At 46.3% G+C, this 18,773-nt stretch overlaps 2 protein-coding genes across 2 annotated transcripts; both read right to left on the bottom strand.

Annotated features, from left to right (window-relative positions):
• Positions 1-485: 485 nt before the first annotated feature.
• On the bottom strand, positions 486-6,467 carry CYP2J2 (cytochrome P450 family 2 subfamily J member 2). The gene is made up of 10 exons (XM_005151167.3): positions 6,397-6,467; positions 5,750-6,027; positions 4,999-5,161; positions 4,714-4,863; positions 4,001-4,161; positions 3,395-3,571; positions 2,937-3,072; positions 2,553-2,740; positions 1,911-2,049; positions 486-1,136 (listed from the first exon to the last, which is right to left on the bottom strand). The coding sequence occupies exons 2-10, from the start codon at positions 5,936-5,938 to the stop codon at positions 961-963; spliced, it is 1,479 nt and encodes a 492-aa protein (XP_005151224.1). The 5' UTR covers positions 5,939-6,027; positions 6,397-6,467; the 3' UTR covers positions 486-960.
• Positions 6,468-8,567: 2,100 nt separating this feature from the next.
• LOC101871357 (cytochrome P450 2J2-like) lies at positions 8,568-17,775 on the bottom strand. Its single transcript, XM_031050694.2, has 9 exons — positions 17,569-17,775; positions 16,031-16,193; positions 15,104-15,244; positions 13,372-13,532; positions 12,394-12,570; positions 11,092-11,233; positions 10,754-10,941; positions 9,197-9,335; positions 8,568-8,746 (listed from the first exon to the last, which is right to left on the bottom strand). Exons 1-9 carry the CDS (start codon positions 17,773-17,775, stop codon positions 8,568-8,570), a joined length of 1,497 nt encoding a protein of 498 aa, XP_030906554.2.
• Positions 17,776-18,773: the final 998 nt, after the last annotated feature.

The following is an 18,773-nucleotide window of genomic DNA, read 5'->3' as shown; positions in this document are numbered from 1 at the left end:
CCTATCACTACAGTCCCTAATTCATTAGCAGCCATATATCGTGTGTTACTGGGCAGGTAAATACGGAGGGTTTAGTGTATTCTAAGTGACATCACCCACAACTTCTATAGCAACAAGTACAGATGTTTTACAGAGGTGTCTGTCAGCAGAGAGCACTCCCTGTGGGTATTACACATGTAATTGCTGTGACACACCAGGGCCCTGCCACAGGCTTTAATGGTTTCCCTGCTTGTTCATTTGTACTGTCAGGATCATTTGTTTTCAGTACTTCTGTAGGAATTGTCTTTGCTGTTACAGTGGCAACTCTTCTGCTGACAAGAGAGCAGTACTGCAACAATAGGGATTAGGTGCTGTGCTGCTGCCTCTGCCTAGATGGGCTCGCAGTCCCCCTGCTATCCCCTGCCCCAAAACCTGGGGCATGGCCAAAGGCTACAGCCAATGTTGGTCTGCACTTTGCAGAATGCTTCATGACAGCAATGTTTTGGTAAGGATTTATTGATGCATGATATGTTACAGAGTGACATTTGGTTTAAATTGTTTACCTGTCAGTGATAACGAAACCAAAAAATCTTGGCAATCAATACCTGTATTAATGTTATCAAACAAGGGTGCATCTGCTCTTCCATGGTACACAGCCACAGCCTGAACACTGCAGACACTGAAGTGGTGCCCATTCTCTTGCCGCTGTGAAGCATGGCCATCCATCATAAAATGAGCAAAGCCCCAAGCTCCACATTCCTTTGCAGTGCCATAGGGAAGTGCCCCAGCAGATCCCAGGCCGATCACCTGTCTCATGTGATGCAGAGTGTGAAGTCTGCTTGGAAAGGAAATGATTCTGCAATTGCTTTAAGGGAAACAAACAGGAACTGGGCAGTTGTTGCCACCACGCAGGGGAGCTTCTGATGGTTCATCCCTGCCTGCTAAAGGTTTTTCTCTGTGAGGATGGTGGCCAAGGCTTCCCTACCGAGGCACAGCACAGATCTTGTAGGGCTGCGGGGCTATTGCGATGCCCATCTGGATGTTGAGGCTGAGTGTGGTGTCCGGGGGTGCCTGGAAAGTGAATTTCTGGAGCAGAGACGTGAAGAAAAGGAAGAGCTCGGAGCGGGCCAGCACCTCACCCAGACAGGAACGCTTCCCTGCGGAGACAGCCACCAATGGCATCATAGAATCATAGGATAGTTTGGGTTGGAAGGGACGTTCAAGGCTCATCTAGTCCAACCCTCCTGTGCTGGCTGATGAAAAAGCTTCTGCTTCCATTAGGACCATAGTCCAGCTGTGTTACCCCCTTACCAGGATGAGTTTTCCAGCTGAAACTGAGCACCCCAATAATGGTACTGGTGTTAGGGCATGGGCTCCCCCCCCTGTATTGCGTAACTTTGTGAGGGCACATGTGTGTAACTGACTATGCACTGTATCTTCCCCTGCTTGAATAAGCTCTGCTGACACATATGGTCTCCATATGTCCATGCTGAGAGAAGTGGCTTATATGAGCTATGCAAAGAGAGCTATCAAAGAAGGTGTGTGATGCTGGTATGGAAAACAGGGGAGCTAAAAGCAATGTCTATGGGGAAGCTCTAGTACCCTGTGGAGCCCTAGTGAACCCACATGGGAGGTGGAACACAGGGCCATGCTCTTCCTTTTGTTAAGGGATTTCTAAGATCTCTGGCATTTTTATGGTCTTTTATCATCCTCATCTCTCCTTTGTGCATGTGAAGAGGAACAAGAAAGGGCTCAGTGTAGTCGTGGTGCTTTGGGGTGGCCACATCAGCACTGCTTCAGTGGCACCACCTCCAAGTGTGCAGCCAGTGTCTGTGCTTTCCGTTGCTATTTTCTTCCGTGTCTCTACTGTACAGTTGGAGGCCCCATCCCACTGCCTCAGCACAGAAGCACCCCAATCCAACAGTTCTTACCTATAGAAAATGGCATAAAATACTCATTTTTGTAGAATTGGCCATCCTTCAGGAAATGCCCAGGGTTAAAAGCTTCAGGGGTTTCCCACACGTTCTTGTCAAACATCACAGAGGTTAAACTTGTCATCATAATAGTGTCCTAAGAGGAGAAAAACATATTGCATTTTTCCTGTTGCTGATGGCAGGAGGAGCATTTTTATCTTCCAGTCTCCTCCCCATGAAGAACATCCACAGTCAAATGATGTTGCAATTACTTGTCCAAGACCGCCCTGCCTGGCCAGTTTTTCCTACTTCTAATCTGTTCAGAGGTAAAATGATTATATACTCTCAGTTTTCCCCTCATCAGCTTCATTTTTATCTGCTGTAGTCGTGGGGCAAAGTTCCTGTAATAGCTCTGTGAGATGGAACCTGTGCCTCGATAGCGTGCATGGAGAGGGTGTCACCACACAGTGCTCTGCACAGCACTGCTCCTGAGTGCTGAGACTTCAGCAATTCTCAGCTCCTCAGGCACAAATCCCCAGGCCAGGTGGGACAGAGCCACAGCATCTCTGCCCTGTTCAGAGTTTGCTCCTAGTGAGCATCTACTTTTGTCATCCAAGCAATGTTGCTTAGGGAAATCTCAGCACTCGGGAGCAGGGTTACCTTTGGTATGAAGAAGCCATCCACAAACGTGTCCTTTATCGTCAGCCTTGGCACATTGAACGGGATGATGTTGCTTTTCCTCTGCACTTCGTGGATGACAGCATTGGTGTAGGGCATGTTGTCCCTGTCTTGCAGGGCTGGCTGCCGTGCCTGCCCAATGACCGCATCAATCTCAGCTTGCACACGGGCTGGAGGGAAAGAGCAGGGATCAGTCAAGGTACAAGGTGATTTCTGTGAGAATCCCCAGGGACCAATCTGCTGCTGTTTGCACCTCTTTTAGGTGAGTGCAGGGAGGTTCCCAATTTCTCCTCTCAAAAAGAGAGTCTCTCATGAAGGTGTCAGCACTAGATCCAAGGGAAAACACTGAGCTTTGGCTAATTGTACCTTGAATTTCTGGATATTTGGCCATAAAGAGCAGAGCCCAGCGGATGGTTGTGGAAGTGGTCTCGGTCCCAGCCAACAGCAGGTCCAGTGTGCAGGCCACGAGGTTTTCCTCTTGTAAGCTGCCCCTGACACTGTTCTGCACAAAAATGTGAGATGGGTTTATACTTATATAGGGGAAGTTCAGGTAGGATATAAGGAGGAAGTTCGTTACTGTAAGGGTGCTGAGGCACTGGAATGGGTTGCCCAGGGAAGTTGTGAATCCTCCATCCCTGGTGGTATTCAAGACCAGGTTGGACAGAGCCTTGGGTGACCTGGTTTGGTGGGAGGTGTCCCAGCCCATGGCAGGGGGCTGGAACTGGATGATCTTGAGGTCGTTTCTAACCCGAGCCATTCTATGATTTCTCATCCCTTCTGATTTCTAAGCCCAATTGCAGAAGGGCTTACTCCACATTGCTGACCTTGGTCATCTCTGTCAGGTAGCTGTCAATGAAGTCCCGGCTCTCTGAGGGGTTCCAGTCCTCCTTATGTTTGTCGATTTTCTCTTGCACAAAACTTTTCATACACTTCCAGTTTTTAAAAATGGTTTGGTGGGATCCAGGCAAGTACTTTACTATAGATGGGAAAGCGTTGTACAACTTTGGACACAAAAGGAGAAAGGCAAATTTAAGAAAGGACTGAAAAAACCCTTTCTGTTATCAAAACTTGAGAAGCCTTCAAGGCCAAGCTTAATAAATTCCTTGAGTTGGTGGAAATAGCTCAGCTCCAGAAGAGTATTACAAGGGATTGGTGCTCCTATTACAGAGTGACTTGTGCATTACCCGCTGTTACAGCAGGCAGGTTGGCAGGTGATGGGCAGGATGTGGGGTGAGAGAGCAACATGAACATGCACAGCTCCAAAATAAGGCAGGAAGAAACTACAGGCAAAGCTAACCCTGTGCAAAGGAATAAGGAATGGCAACAACATTTGGTGATGCAAATGATACAGGTTTAGAGGTTGACTCCAAGAAGGATCTGTGGCCCTGCAGAACTGCATGCCATCCATGCTGGTAGCAGGAGGGCTGTACCTGGCTCATGACAGACCCATGGAGAACAAACGTCTCATTCAACAGCTTCAGCAGTTTTTGGAACTTCTCATCATGGTATTCAAACCGATTGCCAAAGATGACAGAGCAGATGACGTTTGAAACGGCGTTAGTGACTTTATAGTGAGGGTTGAATGGATTCCCTGGAGAAGGAAAAGGGAATGATCAATTCACTTCCAGGCTTCACAGAAAAGAAGAAAACACAATTGTCAGAGGTAAAATATTCAATAAATATGAGTGACATGAGTGGCTGTTGTGACTTTAACCCCAGGATAGTGGAACCTTGATGGGCATCATCCTGTGTCACTGCTCTCCTGGCCTTGCCCCCTCCATGAGCTGGTCAAGCTCGCCTGGGCAACCACAGTGGTCCCAGTTCAATCAGATAGTGAAGATGTTTGTTTAGTGTGCAAAGCAGAGCAGATGTCATTGGAATTAATCGGAAACACTGGTGTTTACACACATGGGATTTTCCAGGGATCTCAGGAGAGCAGCAGGTTGAAGGTTGGCTTTGAATAACACTTGGGATGTTACCTAGCTGCGTTCACCAGTCAGTTCGAAGGCAAAGCACCTGCAAAAGGAAGCTGGCATGCTGGCAAGGTGCTAGTATTGCTTGCAAATCAAGGTATATTTCAGCATACAGTGAATCACAGGTGGTACTTGCCTTTAGCATAACATATGAGGGCCATGGCACTCACCCTGTTCTTGCCCAAATGCTTCCACAAGGTATTGGCACTCCTCCTGGATGCGCTCTTCCAGGCCTCTCTTCCCAAAGCCAAAATTTCGGAGAGTGGTCAAGGTGAATCTCCTCTGCTGCTTCCACAAGTGCCCGTTGGAGGAGATCAGTCCTGGCAGGAATACCCCACCATGAGCCAAAGCAAGGCAGATCCCTCCACCATGGGGAAAAAGCTTCAGGGCTCTCCCTTATCCCAGCTGTCTTGGACCTCTGCAGGACCAGTGCTCTGACCTGGGGGATAACTCACCCAAGCTGCTGAAGATCTCCTTGTCAATAGGAATTTCAGGGCGATCCATGAAGTTTTCAGCTTGGTTTATAAGAACTTCCTTAATCATCTGCAGCCCATTTACACACACAAATGTTACCTGTCCCATCTGCAAGCTGAAGATGTCCCCATATTTTTCACGAAGCTGGGAAGGGGTGGGAAATAATGAAAAGATGTTTCATTTGCAGTGAATGCGTCTGTTGGGACAGGGAGAGCCCTGGCAGAGGACATTGGTGAGACTAAGGGAAACTGGGAGTGGGAGGGGAGGCAGAATGCTTGCACATGTGTCTGCTTGCCTGTGTGTTGTCTCCTCTTATTTCCTCTTATCCCAAATCACTGATCAGGTGTTGGTGTTAACTGGCCATAAATCAAGTGAAACTCGACAGTTTTGATTATTCAGTCCTGTGTTTTTCCCCGCTTTTCTTTCACTCCCTTCCCAAACACCCTTCCAATTCCTGGACAGACCTATGGAGCTACTACTGCTGCGACTGCACCCATGGTATTGTGTAGTGCCCTTTGCCCAAAGGATCACTCTGCACTTGCCTCCCTCCTCGTATGAAGGCAAACTTCATACCCATTGGTGCTGACTGAGGGAAAACCTGCTTGCCTTGGGCTTTGCTTCTCTAAGTCTTCATGGTCCATGGGGCTTTGGTTAACCCTTCCCCACACTGCAAAGGTTTCATAGCTCCAATCCTCCCCATTCCCTTCCCCAAGGTGCCCACATCCTTTGTACCTTGTCCACCATGGCTTGGGGATTGTTGGGGTTTATCAGGTGGAAGTGCCCCAGAAAGGGTAAGGAGAAGGGGCTGGGAGGGAAGTGCCTTGGCTTTCTGCGCTTCATGTAGTCGGCAACGAGGAGGAAGACAAATAAGAATACGAGGATCATCTGGAGGGAGATGCTGTCCCACAGGAAGCGCAGCATGGTTGGATGGTGGGGTCAGGGCAGGTCGAGTTCACGGGGCACCACTGAACCCCCAGGGACGGGGGGAGATGGTCAAGGTGCTGGCACAGCTGTGGGCACACACATGAGACAGCATGGAGCAGTTTTTGCTGACCTGGCTTTGGAGGCTTTGTTTAGACTCCTGCTTTCCCAGGTTTCAGCAAGGAGCATTTGATCAACTCCCTTCTTGATTAAACTCAAGCATTTCCTCTGAGCTCATTAAAAACAGAAAATCACAAACCAAAACACCCCAAAGCTCGCCCTTTCCCCTCTGGCCTCCCACCACTGCTCTGCAAAACACCAGTGATCTATGTCTTTGTCTAAAGGACAGAAACAAGCTTTGCAGGGCAAGGATTAAAACCTGTCAGCCTCCCCATGCCATTCCCATAAGCCCAGGGCTTGGTGCAAGCCCTGCTCTCCCCTTCCCATGGTTCTCCTACCGTGCTGTGTCCTGGTCTCAGCTTCCCAGTACTGGGGAGGCTCCAGCCACTCGGGACACCTTGCACTTCCCTTGTTTGTGGAAGCTCTGCCACTGGCAGGAACAGTGCCAGACACAGCCCTAAGGGCAGCAGGGACACCCGAGATGAGGTTGCACAATCCTTTCACAAGCCACCATCTGACTCAGGGGCTGAGGTTTCAGCATGTCAGGGTGATGTGAGCTGAAAGGCAACACCCATCCCGGATCTGCAGTGGTTTCTAAGCACTGTGATTTCCTGATCTCTGATAAGCAAATGTAAGCAGAACAACTTTCTCTGGCCATAAGGGTGGCCTACACTGAGCCCTCCAGCCACCCCTTCTCACTTGCTTTGGCCTTTGAGTCTGTAGCCCATGCTGGAGCTGGTGAAAGCCCAACAAAGCTAAGGCAGGAGCTGGAAAGCTAAAGCAGATGCTGTGGCCCTTTGGGGAAGCTGGTAACAGGCTGTGCTAATTTTCCCTTCTGAGAGTGGCTCTGGGACAGGTAGTCGATCTTGCACATACTCCACACTGAATTTTGATGTATGTGTGATGTTTTAGCATGAAAGAAGCAGGGGTGTTTGTCAATTTAAAGCCATTCCCTTGACCTGTCCCTACAGGCCCTTGTCCAAAGCCCCTCTCCATGTTTCCTGCAGCCCCTTTAGGTACTGGAGCTGCTCTGAGGTCTCCCCTTAAGGAGCCTTCTCTTCTCCAGGCTGACCCAACCCAACTCACTATTTTATTGTGGAACTGAAAGTGGAAACCCCCCTGTCTTTTTCTCCCTTTACCTCTGGCTTTTAAGCACACTTAGGCTTGAAATGATGCATGTGTTCCCCTTCGCTCACATGAGATAGTCCACTCAAAAGGGTAAAAAAAATTCTTGTCTCCTGCTTTTATGTGATCATTACGTTGAAAAATGTTGGGGAAGGTTTTTTTCCCAATAGATTTCAGAGAAAAACAAGAAAAAGAACACTTCAATTATTTACTCCCTCCCTGAATAGGGAAGGAAGCCCTAAAGTAACAGAGAAAAGCAAGTTGTAATGGAACAGAGTAAAGATCAACATTTATTTGCTAAACCAGTGCAAATAATACAAGCTGTAGAGTCAAACCAAAGGTCAGACCTATGCCAGAGTGGAGAGAAACCAGTGCCTAGTCCAGAACGGCTTTGAAAACCTCACAGCTGAAAAAAGCCACCGATCTTTTTTCTCTTTTAGAGAGAAAAACCCCAACCACTGGAGCCTGTAACTGCGAACCATCCATTCAAACTGCAGCAGGATTAGTGACCAGTTAGAAGGGCAGCAATCCATTGACAAACGCTCGAGTGCCCGGAGCGGTAAGGATGTGATGTGCAAAGGACTCTCCCATGTGGCGTAAATCTGCCACTGCACAGACAGTGCTTTGCAGCGCAGCAAAGGCGGTTCTTGCCAGAGATGGAGGCTGAAGCCAGAGGAAACGGAACTGTATTTAATTCTCTTTTCCTTTTAACTAGTCCGAATCGTACGTGGGTGCCCCGAGAAAAGTCACTTTATGGAAGGTGAGAAGAAAAGAGGAAAAAAGCAATCTTTGCTATGCCTATATTCCAAACAAAAACCCACAGGAAACTGCATGTCTAAGCCTTAATGCTTGGTCACATAAATGGAAAAAAATCTCTTCAAGTTGCCTTTTTAATTAACTCGTGCCTATTTAATCAGCTTTTAATTAATTAAAAGCCTTGGACCCAACTGTGCCCATGGTTTTGCAGCTGGCAGACACCTTCCTGGAAGTTGCTAATGGCAGAAATTAAGTAATAAGGCTTTTAAATTCAAGCACTTTGTCAAACTGATATTGGGAACAGCCGCAAGGGCTGTCCTCATTGCAGTGTGCAGGATATGTAGATAGATGCACACCCCTGGAGACACTGGAGACCAGGGTGGATGTGGTTCTGGGCAACCTGATGTAGTTGATGTCCTTGCTTATTGCAGGGGGTTGGACTAGATGACCTCTGAAGGTCCTTTCCAGCCCAAATTGTGATTCTGTGTGCCAGTCCTGCCCTGCCCACTGCCAGCTACATACTGGTGTGTGCTAGATACCCATGGCCCATCATTCCAGCCCCAAATCTACGGGGCTGATAGCGACACTTTGGGAAGGAGGGAGGGTCGGGGGCAGCCCCAGGCTAGCCTCAGTCACGAGGCAGGGCACAGATCTGGAAGGGCTTGGGGCAGCGTGTGAGGCTGAGTGTGAAGGCGAAGGTCAGCATGGCAGCCTCTGGCGCCCGGAAGGTGAACTTCTGCAGGAGGGCTGTGAAGAAGATGAAGAGCTCGGTCCTGGCGAGCTGCTCCCCGGGACAAGCCCGCTTACCTGGAAAAGGAGCCGAAATAACCCCCACTGAGTCTCCAGCGAGCTCCAACCACCTCTCGGGCTCCTCTCGCATGCGCTGCTTTGCGCAGGCTGCGGGAGCTTTTCTTCCTCGAAAGGTTAGGTGGCAATGTTCACCCACACATCCTGCAGAAACCCTCCCCACTAGTTTACTGCTGAGCTCCGAGAGACCGAGAGGGGGAACGCAGCGAAAGAAAACAGCCTTTACGCAGCTTGCGCTAGAGGAAAAAGCCTTATTTTATCAACCTGCAACAACAAATTGATTCCCCTCCCGCTCCGAGCACGCAGTGTTAACTGTGACTGGGATTTTCACTGTGGGGATGGGCTGAAAGCTGGACAAGGAGCAGTGCCCCCCTACTCTGGAGGAGGTGTCTTGAGGGGGTGGAAAAAGCGTTGCAACAGGAAAAACCACCTCCCCATCCATCATCCTACCTGCAGAGAAGGGCAGAAAAGCCTCCCGCCTCCTGTACTGGCCGTTATCCAGGAAATGTTCAGGATTAAAGGTGTCTGGAGTCTCCCACACGTTTTTGTCGAACATTATCGAAGTCAGGCTGGTCATCACGGTGGTGCCCTGCGAGAGGTGGAGAAATCAGGTGATTACATGACAGAGAACAGCCGCCGTGTTGTCAGACTAGTTTATTATTAGCTCTATTTCACATACAATATAAACTACATCTTTTTTAAAGGGTAATATGGTTTTTTTTCCTGAGCTGTGTAATTAAATGAGGGTGAAAGCCTACAGGATTGTTCACTTCTGTGCTCCTCTATGTGTCACCAGAGTGTTGATCCTTGCCTCGTGCTGCTGTAACTGGGGATGTTGATATAAACCAGCTTCAAATTCGTGACACCGTGTTCCCATTGGAATCTGGAACAATTTGACCAACTAATTTTCAATCGATCTGCTTTCTTATTCTTTTATTCTAAACCTCATCTGGTTAATCTCCATGTCTTCCATCAGGAAAAGAGATATTCTAATCAGTGTGGAGCAAAATTAACAGATTTATTACTTTCAGTTTTCCTTGATGCAGCCACTCATATACATGGAAGAGAACAGTTGTATCTAAATCTCATCTTTGCTTTCACGGTTGCAGAGCAGTGTGTACTCATCAACACCTATTACCTGACTTTTATCAAGTGATACTGTTAATAGATGATTTTTAATACTCTGTGGAATTAACAAACACAAACTATTAGCTTTCATGTGTTTCTTGGCCCTCTATTTCGATAACATGTGGAGGGCATAAACATATGTTTAAGGCATAAACTTTTTACAGTTGAAATCTATGACCAGAGAATCATAGAATAGTCAGGGTTGGAAAGGATCTTAAGATCATCCAGATCCAACCCCCCTGTCATGGGCAGGGACACCTCACACTAAACCATGTCAACATCACAGTATCTCGCAACTCTCCTCCATAAGGATGTGTGACCCATAACAGCCCTGCAGCATTCATCATGGGCTCATAGAATTAGGTCTGGAAAGGACCTTAAAGCTCATCCAGTTCCAACCCCCTGCCAGGGCAGAGACACCTTCCACTTGGGCAGATTGCTCTAAGCCCCTGTGTCCAGCCTGGCCTTGAGCACTGCCACAGCCACGGCTTCCTTTGGCAGCCTGTGCTAGCACCTCACCACCCTCATGATAAAGAATTTCTTCCTAATATCTAACCTAGATCTCCCCTATTTAATTCTGTGCCCATTACCCCTTGTCCTATCACTACAGTCCCAGATGAAGAGTCCCTCTCCAGCATCCTTTTAGGCCCCCTTCACATACTAGAAGCTGCTCTGAGTTCTCCATGCAGCTTCTCTTCTCCAGGCTGAACAGCTGCAGATTTCTCAGCCTGTCTTTGCATAAGAGCTTATATTTTCTATATAAATTTGATATTTCCATAGGATCCTGTGGGTTGGCTCCCCTCCAGGTGAGATCCGGGACTTGAGCCATGAAGATCCTGCTGGGGTGGGATGAGGGGCAGGCTGGTGGCCTCCACGTACTTTGGGCAGGTGGAAGCCAGCCAGGGTGGTGTCACTGGTGGACATCCTGGGCACCCCCAGGGGTACAACGTTGCTCATCCTCAGGACCTCACTCAGCACCGCACTGGTGTAGGGCATGTTCTCCTTGTCAGCCATCGTGGGTTGGCGGGATTGGCCGATCACCGTGTCGATTTCAAGTTGCACTTTCTCTAAGGAAAGCAAAGCAATATCTGTGTTCTAAAGGTTTCCAGTAAGAAGCCTGGGGCACAGGCACGTCCAACATGTGGCAGAGCTGGAAATAACTCTGAGTTTCACTTATCTAGTTTTGGACTAAACAAAGGACCCCCCCACGGCCCTACCCTGAATGTGGGGGTACGTGGCCATGTAGAGCAGAGCCCAGCGGATGGCGGTTGCTGTTGTCTCAGTCCCGGTTAAGAAGAGGTCCAGGGTGGAGCACAGCAGGTTTTCCTCATGGAAATAAGAGCCGGTGTCACCCTTAGACTTGGGGAAAAAACATAGCAATAAGAACTCTTACTAAGGAGAGGATAGTTTCAAAAGCTGAACCCCAAACCACCTGTATGTAACTCAAGTCCTGCTTCTAGTTTATTACACACTAACCCTGTTGTGGTGTACCCAGCTGGTAACTCAGCACCATGCAGCTGTTTGCTCATTTCTCCCCTTCCCTCTCTTCCCCAGGGCAGGATGGGAAGGACAATTGGAAGAATGTAAACTCCATGGCTTGAGATAAGAACAGTTTAATAACTAAAATAAAGTAAAATATACCACAAACACCAATAATAATAATAATGATAATAATAGGAAACAACAAGAGAGGAAATGAAAGCTCAGAAAACACAAGTGATGCACAATTGTTCACCACCTGCCAACCAATACCCAACATGACCCGAGTAGCAATCAGCCCTTCCTCTTAACTCCCCCCCCCATTTCATTACTGGGCATGACATGCTGTGGTATGGAATACCCCTCTGGCTGGTTTGGGTCAGGTGTCCTGTGTCTGTTTCCTCTTGGCTTCTTGTGCCCCTGCTCACTGGCAGAGCATGAGACTGAAAAGTCCTTGATCAGAGTAAGCATTATTTAGCAACAACTAAAACATCGGTGTTATCAGCATTGTTCTCAGACTAAAGCCAAAACACAGCTACCAGGAAGAAAACTAACTGTTACAGATTAACCCAGGACAAACCCAGACTTGGAAATTTCCACTCCTTATTTCCATTGAATTTCAAGCCCTACAGACTGCTCTGAAAGACACCCTGATTGCTGTACAGTGAGTCTTGAAAGCAGGTAGCGTTTTCAAATGTGAAGTTTCACAATAGCAAACACAGGCCTGTGAGCTCTCCTAGAAACATGAACATGTTCCCTGAGAGCCCTCCTACGCCGTGTGACAGAATGAAAGATGGAAGAAGGCAAAGTGTAAATACTTCCAAGTGAAAAAAAAATCTGTGTTTTCAAAGTGATCAGTCTCCTGCTGTTGCTAAAATGTTTGGCGTGGAAGAGGTAGGGAGAAGGCAACACGGGAGGCAAGAGCTCCTCTGGCAAAACAGCCTTGAAGCTTGTCTGCTCATTTTATGGGTTAAGCTTTAAGTGTTTTCCTCTTACCTTGTAAGCATTTTCCTCTTACCTTCTAAGTGTTTTCCTCTCACCTTTTCGATTTCCTTCAGGTAACAGTCAATATAATCTCTTGCCTCGGACTGGTCCAAATCCTCCTTGTGCTTTGCAATCACCCCTTTTACAAAACACTCAAGTTTCTCCCAGTGCTTGAAGATTTTCCTAAAAGGTCCTGGCAGCCATCTCATGATGAAAGGAAAAGCATTGTACAGCTGGTGAGAAATCAAAGAGAGCGAAAGAGTATTTCTGGAGTTAAAAAAGAGCAGGTATCATAGTTGGAATGATAGTATAACTTATTAGCTCTGCTTGCTACCAGAAAAACAGTAGTTTTGCTACAAAGGTCAATTTAGTTACACAGATGCAAACAAATACAAACAAGATAAGAATCACTCCAATGTTTTCTGCTGATGAAGTTTTCTTGGGTAGCCAAAGTTGTCACTTATTGTGAGGTGGCCACTGGAGCCAGAAATCAGAGTGGATGCAGAGAAGCCCCTTAGTGCTGGGGTCCACAAAGGGGAAAGAGGTCAGGCTTGACCTATGGTGTGTGGCCATGCAGAAGCTGTGTCCCCAAATCCACCTGTTTTGGTTGTAAACCTGGACTCTCAGACAGTTTTGTCATAAATAATTTATGTAAGAAAGTGGTTGGGAAAGAGGTAGTGGAAAAGGTGGGAATCTTCACAGAGAGTGCTACTGATTGGACCTTCTTTTTGTAGAAACAGGTATTTTAAAGGTTTTCCCATTGTTTTTTGGTTATGTCAGGTATAAGATTGGTTTCACAATCCTGTAGTGTTTTATTTCCATGTGCCTCTATAATTTATCTTGTTTCATTACTTTTCTGATGAATTTTGGGTATAAATCCAGTCTAATGCGAAACAATACTCATGGTCATTTCCCTTATAACATGACTCTTTTTTTTTGCACAGGGAACAGCAGATTACGTCAGTGACTTAGAAACTCTGGTTTCTGAGAACTCACATGCAGCTGAAGCTAGAAAAGCATCCAATTGGCCTTACCTGGCCCCAGAAACTTCCGATGAGCAGCAGCGTTTCAGCCAGCGAGTGCAGCAATTCCTGGAAACGGTTGTCATGGTAGTCAAAGCGGTTCCCAAAAGTTATGGAACAGATGATGTTCGAAACAGCACTATTAATTTTATAATGAGGGTCAAATGGCTGGCCTGGAGCAAATGAAATGAAAGGCAGATTTATCTTTTTTCTTTAAAGTCTCAGGCAAAACCACATTCTCTACCAGATCAATGGTTGTGAAGATGAGATGAGACCTCATCTACTTTTCATCCGTGGTGTCCCCCCTATCCCCCCCACCTCCATCATCCTGCTGGAGGTTGGGCACTGTGAACCACGACATCATTTCTCCGAGGACATCCTCTCCTTTCTCCAGCCCAGGCTGCTGGCACACACTGATGTTAGGACAGAGCTGCTGAAGCAGGGTTTGAACTGTTTTCCAGGGAAAACAACCAGGAGCGTGCCATGCTATGGCTGCTGGGTTTGCCTGCTCTAATGTGTTTTTAGTGCCAATTTTAAACACCAGGAGAGAGTCCCTGGAAGCTTAGTGCAGGTCAGGGAGCTTATGAGTAACCACACTGCAAAAAAGCCATTACACTGTCCACGACAAAGAAATGAAGTGAGATGGAGGAGAGAGGGAGAGGACTGTAAGTCTCAGCACCCACCTCTAAAATCCACCAATGGCTCATATGACCCCCCTACGTTGTGATGCACATCAGCTCCTATGGGAGCAAACTGTACTGTGATGTTTGTCACTTCTAATTCTTTGGAAGAGCTATCCTAGGGCACATTTAGGCAGCCTGGAGAGCTACTTGCCATGGTATAAGACACTAGAATGAGTAAAGTATCCAGTCCAGCCCTGAGTTGCTGTAGGTATGCTGGGAAGCATCACTTTGAAATGCAAGGCACAGGACTGCTGATATCCCCACTCTTCAAGAAAATAATTAAACTGGGCTGGTGCTCAGATATTAGAGTGATGGACATGATCACTATTTGTCATTACTAATGGAAGAAAGGCCCAAACCAGCAGCTTAATTAGTTTATTGATTAGGACTATAAAGGACTATAATCAATTGGCAACATGAAGTATTTGGCCTGTTCAGTGCAACAGCAATTAAAATGGAGCAAGTTCAGTATATAATTTCACAATTCCTATTTAGATCTTTCTTGTTTACTATATATAGCTCCATAGAATTAGCTAAACCCCATCTGCTTCTATTTAAAGCTGAAGTGCAACATCACCCATGTACCAACATACAAATTATTCTTACTAATATCGCTCTGGCAGTTCTTAAAAGCTGGGCCATAAAAGAGCAATGCACACGCTTCATCTGTGCATGATACAAAAGGAAAGCCTGACTAAACAAGTTTTAAAATACTTTGCAAAACCAAGGACATGCAGAGGTTAACTGAGCTTCTGAGCATATGTGCCTGACAGCAGGACAGCTGCATTTATTCCTTTGCAGAACACAGGAGAGGCTTTCTTAGTCATATAAACATGCAAGGTCTAATAAACACCTAATATGTATTTGCCTAATATTAATAAGAAGGAACTAAAATATTAGGCTTGAGGTCTAAAAAAGTGCTAAAAAGCACAGTCTGGAAATGTAAGGTTTGAGCTGAGAAATGTTTTGCATGTTAGGAGATGCATCGGAGTAAGAGTTTTACTACTCATCGTTCACTGAGCTGGAAGCTCTACACATGGTGCTGTACCTTAACCACCTACCTTTCTCCTCCTCTATTGTCTCCACAAGGTACCGGCTCTCCTCTTGCACTTTCTCCTCAAAACTTACAGCAAGGCTTTTCAGTGTTGCTAGAGTAAACTTTCTCTGCTGCCTCCAAATATGCCCATTTGATGATATGAGCCCTGCAGGCAGAAAAAACGAGCACGCTAACCTTGCTCTGGGTCATATAGAATCATAGAATCATAGAAAGGTTTGGGTTGGAAAAGACCTTAAGAACATTCAATTCCAACCTCTTGCCACAGGCAGGGACACCTTCCACTAGAGCAGGTTGCTCCAAGCCCCATTCAACCTGGCCTTGAGCACTGCCAGGGATGGAGGATATGAATAATAGGATTCAGAAATGGCCTTTCACCTTGAATAAAAACCCCAAACCAAAGCAAACAAACCCCACAGGCATGAAAAAACTATAGCTTTCCCTATAGCTTACTCCCTGAATTAAAATTCAGGAGTAATTGGCTTATGCTAAAGATCTAGCTTTATGGATTTGCTTTAATCTGCTACTTTGTCACTTTGTGTGGGAAAAAAAAGTGTAAGCCAAAATACTATGAGTACTATCACGCTGTTGGCAGAGCTGCAAGCAGGAGCACCATAGCCTGTCTCTGGAGCTATATGCAACTGATGGAGAAAAAGTAAAGGAGAAATTAAAACCAAGGGGAAAACACGTGTATCGATCCCTGGGCAGCTTGCATTTGTTTCTCTTCTTTTATCAAGAACTGACTTTGATCCCATCCTTGTCATTATTAGAGAGATTAAAATGTACACCTGTGGGATTATGAGACTGAATTCAGTTATTACCCTCCTCCGTGCAAGCTTTTATGGGTGCAGTTAGCAAGATTCTGGTTCAACCTGGTTGATTCACTCTAATTGTTACCACTGCAAGTAGATGAAATCCTAGCAGCTGTGCTTACCAAAGCCTCTGAATATTTCTTGGAGGAGTGGAATATTTGGCCGATCTGTAAATATTTCAGCCTGGTGGACAAAAGCTTCTCTCACCATCTGGTACCCATTGACTACCACAAACGTCAGGCTTCCAAACTGCACGCTGAAGATGTTCCCATACTGAGCAGTGAGCTGAAAGAGAGTTCATCAGCCTCTGAGAGCAAGAAGGGGGAGATTTGTATAACTCACCTGGGCAAGACCTCAAGCACTAGCATCTAACTTTGAATTTAGCCCAGTTTGAAGCAAAGGGACTTAAGGAAAACCCAAACCTAAGTTATATGTCCTCTCCAGTCTAAACTATTCTGTGAAGGCTGGAGATGGCATGAAAAGTGCTAGAGAGCTATAGTGTGGGAGAGGTGGTTTGCATATATTTTTGTATACAAGGGTACAAGAGGTCATCATGCCCAGACTCTTGCTGCAGAAGGCAAAGCAAAACAAATGATCCCTTTCATCTACTTTGTGTCTAACATAGTGTGGTTTCGTGCTTCAGCTATCCCATTTAGAAAAGTGGGTTCAACTGCTGATGGCTAGAAACCTACTTCTAATTTTAAGCCTGAATGAATTTATGGCCAAATTATAGCCATTTTCCTTGCATGACCTTTGCTAGCATTAGTGTCTCCTCTACAGCCTTCGACTCCCTGATGTATAAGAGTGAAGGGTGACCATATCATCTCTCAGGCCTCACTCTGCCATGGAGCTCAGGCCATTGTCTTTTCAGTATGAGTCTACATGAAAAGAAACCCAAGGTCACCCTGAACTACTGTGGTGACTCATGAAACCGGTCTGGGACCAAATGGGTGTCTAAGGCATTGTGTGAGATTAATTTTATTACTAATAATTGTGTGTATATGTGACAAAATATCCTGAGCAAGCTGCCTCAGCCTTCCCAAAGGGTTCCCTCCTGGGGAGACAACTGTGCTAGTGCCCTGTTAAAATCCAGGGTAGTTAGACTGGTGTCAGCTTGCTAAGTAAAAGTCACTGGAAAGGATATTTGCAACCAGCAAGTCAGAAGTTCTCCTTCCACTCTTGCAATCACTGCCTCTTTCTGCAGCAGGAATGGTCAACTCAGGGTCTTAAAGGTTTCATTCAGGTCTAATGGGGTGAATCGTTGGCCTCTGAGCAAGGACAATGACAAGGCAATTCCCAGGGGTGATCTTATCAGTCCAAATAGTTCATTTCTCACTCAGCACTTGCCAACCATCCCCCAGACTGGCCTGACCCCTTCAAACCCCTCCTGGGCTCCAGAAGAAAATAGTGATGGTCAGATGGGAAAAAAGAAGAGGAACATGTACGTCTTCCTCCATTATGTGTTTCTTTCCCATTGGACCTTCCTACTCCCATGGAAGAGGACATGATAATAAGAAATAAAACTAAGAAGGGTGCCTATCATATGTGGCTACTACATAGCTAGTTCTTCAGAAGCTTCCCTTGCATCACAGGTTTAGTGACAAAAGTGACTGAAGAGGTAAAATACTGCTAGTAGGAGAAATGTTCATGGAACTCTTACCTTCAGCAGCACAAGGTGGAGGGGCTGCCTAAGGTCCACAATGGTTCCAACAAGAGGAAAGAGCTGTGGCCCTGGAGGGAAATTCCTGGGTCGTCTCTTTTTCACCAGGTCAATAACCAAAAGAAAGGTGACCAGCACCACCAAAAGCATCCAAACATTCAGCTTTTCCAAGAGGGATACCAAACCAGGCCAAAACTGAAGCTCCATCTTGGCTGACGAATTCCAGGAAGGTATTTGGTGCTGGTGCTACTTTTGCTAGAACAGGAGTAAGAAAGGACTGGAAAGAAAACAAAACAAGCTAAGATGCTGATAACATATTGGGGACAGGACTTGCCATGGGCGAGCTGCTTTCTCATGTACAGCTACTGCCAGACCACCTGCTGAATAGCTGCGTTTAAACACTGGGACCTCCAAAACCAACCTCAAAACTTCCAAACATTTGGCCAAACAAAAGCAATCCTTCAAACCTTTAACTTTACATGTCTGTCAACTCCCTAATTTTCTTATGGAAGTATATTGCTCCCTTCTGCCCCTAACATGGAGCTCCTTTATACAGACACCTAGCTGGGATTATAGGCATTTACAAACAGTTGAGGTTAGGAGAAAGCAGCTTACTTGGCTAATTACATATGGTGGGCGTTGTATAATATAAAAACCAGTAAGGCATCTGAGGTGATGGGCACCATACAAGTTACTAAAGGGCTGATCCTGTTAAGTGCTAAACACCATCTGCAAAGGACTGGGTGCCTTCAGCATCCTTCAAAGTCTGGCTGGCTTTGCCAGAGCCATCAGAGGAAGTTCAGGCAAGGGAAGCACTGTGAGAGCCCAGGGCTCTGCCTAACCACTTAAATGAGAGTTAAAGGAGCTTAATTTCAAGAGTGAGAATGTAGGCTCATGCGCTTGCCAGCTAAAGGAGATATTGGAATGCATGCATTTAAATCTCCTGGGTTTTCTGACAATCTCCTTTGAATAAAGCTACGTGTTGTCCCAGGGAAAGGCTGCAGTGGACTGACAGTGACCTCCCTGACCAAGAATCGACCTCACATCACTTGACAACATTTTAGCTACAACTTGTTTCCACCCCTTTTAAGAGATTCACTGTGCAAACAACCAAAATTTACACTGAAGAAAAATGGTCACTAATGATTTTTTAAATTATTTGCCGAGAAGTTATGATGAGAAGTTCAAAATAATGGTAAATTTTC

The sequence above is a fragment of the Melopsittacus undulatus genome, chromosome 6 (genome assembly GCF_012275295.1).
Source record: "Melopsittacus undulatus isolate bMelUnd1 chromosome 6, bMelUnd1.mat.Z, whole genome shotgun sequence".
Lineage (NCBI taxonomy): Eukaryota > Metazoa > Chordata > Aves > Psittaciformes > Psittaculidae > Melopsittacus > Melopsittacus undulatus.
This window is presented reverse-complemented; position numbering and strand designations above follow the sequence as displayed.